Source organism: Hyposmocoma kahamanoa, unplaced genomic scaffold (genome assembly GCF_003589595.1).
Source record: "Hyposmocoma kahamanoa isolate Upper Pololo Valley unplaced genomic scaffold, ASM358959v1 99879, whole genome shotgun sequence".
Classification (NCBI taxonomy): Eukaryota; Metazoa; Arthropoda; class Insecta; order Lepidoptera; family Cosmopterigidae; genus Hyposmocoma; species Hyposmocoma kahamanoa.
The window spans coordinates 9,459,289-9,466,847 of NW_020656077.1; the positions used below are offsets into that span (position 1 = coordinate 9,459,289).

At 34.8% G+C, this 7,559-nt stretch overlaps 1 protein-coding gene across 1 annotated transcript in view; it reads right to left on the reverse strand.

The window, feature by feature from the left end:
* Positions 1-83: 83 nt before the first annotated feature.
* The window catches only part of LOC113239561 (protein phosphatase methylesterase 1), a 20,888-nt gene continuing 13,412 nt past the window's right edge, over positions 84-7,559 (reverse strand). Inside the window, exons 7-11 of the mRNA XM_026476622.1 lie at positions 4,081-4,287; positions 1,635-1,792; positions 413-477; positions 210-271; positions 84-150 (exon numbers count right to left, since the gene is read on the reverse strand). Of these exons, the coding sequence (XP_026332407.1) occupies positions 84-150; positions 210-271; positions 413-477; positions 1,635-1,792; positions 4,081-4,287 (559 nt within the window). The remainder of the gene's footprint in view (positions 151-209; positions 272-412; positions 478-1,634; positions 1,793-4,080; positions 4,288-7,559) is intronic.

Genomic DNA, 7,559 nt, shown 5'->3' on the forward strand with positions numbered 1-7,559 from the left:
CGTGGTTTTTGTATTAGACCCGTCGTCCATTTATTTGTAAGTCAATGGTAGATATTCTTTTTATTTTTATTTGGAGGCATAGATTAGTCACCGGGCGAACCGGCCGCGATATTAATAATGTCTTTTTCCATTGAATGATTTTTGAGCATTCTAAAACAATGTTTGTGAAAAACATTTAAATTCTAAAATATGGATTTAGTGTCCTTTACCTCTCACTTACAGAAATTATTAAAGCACTCGTGTGCGCGTGCGACGCGATCGAGCTGCCCGACTGGCGCCGACAGAAACCGAACGCTGTGTGCGCGCTTCGAATTTTTTTTATTAATTGTGACGGCTTATTAAAAATGTTACTTCTTGAATTTCATCACTTGATTATAAGGTGCGATATTTTAAAAAGAAAATATGAACTCACGTCGCCTGGTGTATCCTCGTGGACTGCGTGGCCGCATCGCGTGAGGACTTGCAGCTGGAACTTTCCTGGAGGTAGAGCGGAACTTACTTAACACTACTACATTTATAATGTTTATAAACACGGAAAGTTAGTGTTTTTTGTTTTTGAAGAGCCACTCAGAGCTTCAAATCGCAAAGATCTGAGGATCACTGCTACTACGCCCGTCACCCTGAGACATAAGTTGACAAGACCCATGTGCCCGTAATTTCACCAGCACCCATAATACCCTTCAAAACCGGAACGCAGTAATGCTCACATCACATCTTGGCGGCAGAAATAGGTTAAGATGGCAGTACTACCCTGGACGAACCTTTCACAAGGCGCTATACTGCTTCTATATCTACAATAAGAAGTTTTTTTAAATGAAATTATTTTATTTGTGAACAAGGGGACCATGTGAATAGTTCGCATTACGTAGCGATACACAGTTGCTATCAGAGTTACGATTGGAAGCGTTTATTGCCTATGGTGGTGAATAATATTTTATAATGTGGAATTTTAGTGTCGTTTTTAATAAAGGGCATGATTGTATTTCTTTGATATGCTCCGGAAGATCGCTGTACAGTTTGGCACTTTCGTATTGTATTTAGAATGTATTTACAGTTTGCACCATGGCGTTACAGCAATTGAACAACCGAAATTAAAATAGAATTAAAAGATACTAATCCAAATTAAAATTAAGTACTAACTAATATCCAACCTGACTTCTCTCTAACATCTCTTCCATTCGGTCATCAGTCAGGTTTTGAGGTCATATTCTTAGTGCCGTAGTTGGTTCTTGGTATTGTATTTGTATAGACGTAACTTGTGGGCAACTTTCTGGTTTGAGTTTGAATCTTTTTAGTACAACACTAATTTTCAGGTAAGATTTTTGTACTCAATTTTGGTGACAATTTTTATTATTTAATCACTCGAATATATCATCATGAAGTATTATTTAATATTCCAGTTTACCACTCTCGAATATATATATTCTATAAATATTTTATTTAAATATTTATAGAATATATATTTTCGTCATTGTCACCAAAATTGAGTACAAAAAAATTACCTGAAAATTACCCAAAAGCGAGACTGAGTATCTTTTGTCAGTATCTTGCTTACCAAAATACATGTGTGGTGGACAATAATACATTTGTGCATTATTGTAAAGATAACAAAATTTAAACAATGATATAATTACCTTGCATCTGCCCGACCATAAGTTCCTTGTCGAGTCCATCGATGGAAGCGAGCAACAGCAGCTTGGGTGCACGCACGGAAAGAAATTCCGCGGACAGTCCCTTGAACCACCCCGACCAGTGGTGCTCGGTCTTGGACAGATCGATTCGCCATCGGTACCTTAACATCAACAAAATGTAAAACGAGGCTAACTTGCAAGTCAAAGAATCACTTGTTCCATAGGTAAAATAAATTTACACTTGAAAGCGTCACCTTTAAAGTAACTTCAAATGTTTTGTATGCCCGTAAAAATATGCATAATTTCAGTAAGAAAGAAGATATCCATAATATTAACCTTAGAGTTAAGTCCAAACTCACGGTACCACGATTTCGTTTAACCAAGGTAAACGATTCTTTTATGGGGAACTGTATACATTTTTACAATAACATATATTAGATTACCATTTCCTAAGTTTAAAACTTACATTAAAAGTATTTTAATTGAAAAGTCATATTGAAGAGTATGTGTTAGATAAAGATGTATGGAAAGACAACGCGAGTCTAAATTCCACACAAATATGATTCAAACTATATTCCATAGCATTCTTCTCAGGGAGGTCAACGTAGTGAACGAGTAGTAGCTTAAAAAATTCTCGTTGACTATAAACTGCCTCTGTGGCCGTTACCATACTGGACAGCCACGCAGAGGTCCCGAGTTCTGTGTAATTTGTGGTTGTCTATTTGAGTGTCCATAGCACTCGCGATGCAGGGTTACCCTAGTGTGCGTTATTATTATATTATTATTATTATTATTGCGCTGAATCCCATGAGAAGAACGAGCAAGAAATGCTAGGGATTGCCATTTTCAAATAACTAAAACTGAAATGCTATGGAATTACACTTAGAATCAAATGTGTATGGATAACACTTAAATGTTACAACAAATCGGTCTCATGTCAGTTATACTAATTAAAGTCTGTTCCAGTCCATTATGCCAGAAAAGTAAACAAACATGTTTGGTTAAAATTACAAAAAATCACTCAATAAATGGAATAAGTAACACTTTCACGTATATTTTGAAGATTGCGTCTTGTTATCTCATCACTTCAATATTCATTTGAGTAACATATTAAAAATCTTATTTGAAAAACGTTACTTCAAAAGTGAGGTTATTTTTCAAATATAGATTATAGATTTTTTTATTAATAATTTTGGCTTGGATAAGTCCTTTGAGCCATGTCTCGTTTAATTATGTTTCTGTAAACATGGCCGCCACAAAGACGATAGGCAATTTGAGGCAGCGTGCTTGGATTGACTCGGGATTCCTTAAAACTGGCCGATACGGGTATTTTAGTTCGAGATTCGTATAATTTCGCGTTTTAATATTCGATTAAGGCACAATAGCACTATCCTATTCCACTTTAAACTAGATTTCACAAAATAATTGAAAGTCAAAATAAAAACGACACTTTTCCCTCCAAAAGGTCCAGAGCGAATCCATAGATTATAGATAGACTCTACGGTTACATAGGGCTGTACGGAAATAACTCATTTGGTTCATACAATCAAAGTGTTTATAATCGGTTAGTGAATCGAAAACTTAATCACAATCGAGCGAATATGTAAGTGTAAGGATTTGAAGGAGGATTTAAAATTAGATTTCGAAGATTTTAAATTTGCTTTTATAGGTTGGTATGTATGTAATTAAAACAATCTAATCTCATGTATGAAATATCACCACTCAGTTTTGAATCACATATTATTTACTAGTATCAGCAGCGAAATCACAAAATCCATTTTATTGTGTAAAACCCGGTTATTCCAACTGATTCAATGAAACAAATCGATTCATACAATTAATTAATCGGTTTTCAGATGGCGGTACAGTTGGCCATCACTAAACTGTCTATGGTCGGGTCAATGATCTGTTTGTTTACTTTTCTGGTACAATGGATTGAACATCGAGTATATAACCAGATATAGAGACGAAATAGCGGTCATATATTCCTGGTAACACATTAGCGATACAGCTCTTATAAATATCAACTCTCGTTTGCACTGAAATATAGACAGGCCAACCACTGACCTGTGTGTACGTCTCCGTATATTCCAAAAAAATATTCAGTATTTATTGTAATAAAGATGTGGCGGTGGTGTGGGAAAAACAGCAAAACATCTAATTACACACAACAAACGGAATCACATTTAATCGGTAATTAATTGCAATTTTCGTCCATTATAGCAAAACTCAAGTTAACTGGTCGATTTGAAGTGAAACAGTTGACGACACCCGTCAATTGTTTCGAACTCGGGCTAGCCAATTGGAGCGGAGTTGTCACAGTAATGATATGGTAGAATAGTTTAAATATAGAATAGTAAATGACATTTCGTCTCTATTTCTGGTTATATACTCGATGGGACTGGAACATACTATAGTTGGAGGGAGAGATAATTTGTGTGCTACTGACATGCCCTGCGGCAGGGTCGGCTGTGGCGGCTTCGGCGACGGAGCGGCGTCGCCCACGGCGCCAGGACGGGCGAAGTCCACCTCGTACTCGTCTTCCTCCGCGATCCGGTCGGCCAACGGCTCGTGGCGGTTCGGAGTCGGTTCCGACACGGTCGTGTCCGGCTGGTAGGTCTCCACCTCGTTAATCGCTAACAAGCCAGTGTTGCAGCTACAAATAATAAATAAATAGTTTCTATTCTATTTAGTAGCAGTAGAGCTCCTTAAGAAAGAGTTCCTCCAGGGAAGTGCTACCTTACCTATTTCTGCCGCCAAGCAGTTTAGAAAGGTAAGGGTGCTGGTGAAATTACAGGCACTTGGGACTTGTCAACTTAAGTCTCAGGGTGACGGGCGCAGTGGCAGTGCCCCTCAGATCTTTGCAATGTAAAGCTCTAAGTGGCACTAGAACTGTTATGGACAGGCGTGTAGCTTACCATCAGGAGCACGACTTGTTGGTCCCGTCACTTGATATTATAAAAAAATAATTCAATATTCGTTCGCATGTACCGAAACTGTTTTATGACGACAATTGGTTAATGTTTTTGTTCTGTAAATTACTAACTTAAATCATCTTTAGCACACATTGACTTACAAATAAATGAACGACGGGTCTAATACAAAAACCACGAAAAAAATGTCCCAAGTCAACCTATTTAAACGTAGTGACATGTAAAGGAATATGAAAAAGCTAAAACGTTGAATTTAAATTGTAATGTCATCGCAGTACTGTCTAATTTTGCTTGCTTCGCTGTCAGTCGAACAAACGAAGACTAAAGCGTGAATGACGCTCTGTATACGATTTTAACGCCCTATAAGTTCGGACACTTTTTAGCGTGGACCCGACGTCCATATAATTGTAAGTCAATGTTAGCACATGGATCTTTTTATCAATTTGGAGTCGATATTTTTTTTTTAAATTAGACCACAAAGTTTGATATTATTCGGATCAGGGTTACTGCTGATGCATGTTTACACGTTAGCGATGCTAATTTTTCTTATTTCAAAAAAAACCGTGAATAACAGACAGATTGTTATAGAATGTACTTAAAAAAGCTTTTCTAGAGATTTTGGTATTCTAAATAATTTTGTGACATTTATGAATGAAAAATCCACCTGCATAAAATCAATCAATCTACTCGACTTAATCATACTAGAATTTTATTAAAGATAAGAACAACGGCGGAGCTGCTTTTTGCGCTTTGCAGTCTGTTGATATGAAATTAGTATGCAGATATTATTTAATAGTTTGACATTGATAGTTATTATTTTGCTGTTATTAATTGACTGATAATTTGACAGTGATATAAATTAATTAATTTTAAGTAATGTTTTGCATTCCTAATCAGGTAAAATATGTGTTCTATTATACTATGTTCCATCTTTCGTTCACCATGTTTTAAGCAAACAAATTTCAATTTACTACATATATTATAATCCAACATCTATTTTAATACTATTCTTATCTTATTATTAATATACAGGGTGTAACAGCAAGGTGTAGTCATATTTGAAGGTCGGATTCAGTTAATGGTATGAAACTATTTAGCAAAGTTGTTTTAGTACAAACTACGTTATTTATGGAAATTTCGCCATGAACAGTTTCGATCAGCTGATGTCATTTAACGAAAATAAATAGTCACATCACATCTCTATTGAGTATCATAATACAACCAAATTACGTAACTTGAAAAAATTGTGAAATTCAGGCATGTTATTGTAAATGATAAAGTACTTAATGCCATATTCTTATTACTATGTTATAATTTACTAAATTTATTATTATTTTATTCATGTAATATGCGTGTGAACATTTAATGAAAAATAAATATTATCGATTACTTTGCCAAAATACACTAGTTCATAATAAAACTATTATTTAAAACTTAGTACATAATAACGTAATATGGTTTCGTTAACTTCATATCTTCAAACATACAAAATACACAAATTTCCATTTAATATCCATTAATAAATTAATGTCCTCTAAAAAACACATATTTAAAGTTATCTCTGTTTCTTTTTACCATATCATATGTAATAATACGCATTCATCTATTGTATTTTAATGAATGAAATTTGTCTCTTTCTATCCGTCGGTACTGTTCTAACGCATGGCCGCTAGCGAATCAGTCGGTATGTTTCTTCTAACGCATGACGCAATATGACGCAATTATCCGACTAATACTTCGCACCCTTACAATGAAAGCGACCCAAATCAAAAAATTAAAAAATGAGTTTATACCGTAAAACCATCTTAAAAAAATATTTTGTTACATTAGTCACACTGTGGTGAAGATGAAATTGTGCAATTAAAGCTCGAATAGCACTGATTCATAAAGGTCCCTTTCATTTTGTTCTTTCAGTTTAAAAATTCTACTCCCGCGTCGAAATATTAACGCCGCATTTGTTGTTGAATCTGCATTTGCAAAGACAACACGCTGCCACTGACGGATTAGCATTTGAGCCATTTTCGTTCCGAAAATCATATTCAAAAATCACTAGTAGCAGTAGAGCTCCTTGTGAGTTCGTCCAGGGTAGTACTGCCACATTACCGTGTTACAGTTTTGAAGGGTAAGGGTGCTGGTGAAATTACAGGCACATGGGACTTGTCAACTATGTCTCAGAGAGATGGACGCCGTAGCAGTAGCCTTCGAGCGGCAGTGCTACTGTTATGGACAGGCGTGACGCTTTCCACCGGGTACACGACTTGTTCGACCCGTCGCTTAATATTTAAAAAAAAAAAAAATTTTTTTAGTAACTTACTTTTTAAAGGGACTTACTTTTTTGTTTCGTGGACTTTCTTCTTTTTTAATTGTGAAACAGGGACCACAAAACAATATCAAGGGTTATGACATCTTGCTTAGCTGATGAACATTAAAAAGACTTAATTCTTAATACGTTAAATGATAACAAAAAATCGTTAAAAAAAGACCTATTGGCGACTAGTTTTTGTAAATTATGTTTTTAAATTGTTGAACATTAAAATGATCAGAAACAATTTTCAGTTGTAAAGTTCCATTTTTCCTCATTATTTTCAAAGACTAATAAGGCCATCACCTTTAGTACTTCAAGAGTAGGTAATAAATAAAATAATATGAAAATATGAAAAAACTTGAAATCTTATTTTCTTTTTTATTCCCAAAAAGTTGAAATTTTGTATTGGGACACTTTCATCGTAAAGGTGCAACCTGAAGGTCGGTAAACGTCAAGAAATTAGTTTTGATCGTTGACCACGAATTAATTATTGTAATTTTAATTTAATTTAATTTTTTTTTATGATTGATTTAGTGTCTGTTTAAGTATATCTAAATGTTTTAAAATGAATGTTGAGCACAGTAATAATTGGGCACAGATATGCCTGTTGTATTAATTTTTAAGTGTTTTTATTTTCCTCACTTTCTGTATCTGATGTCTGTACATTGTGCCATAAATAAAAAATAAAAA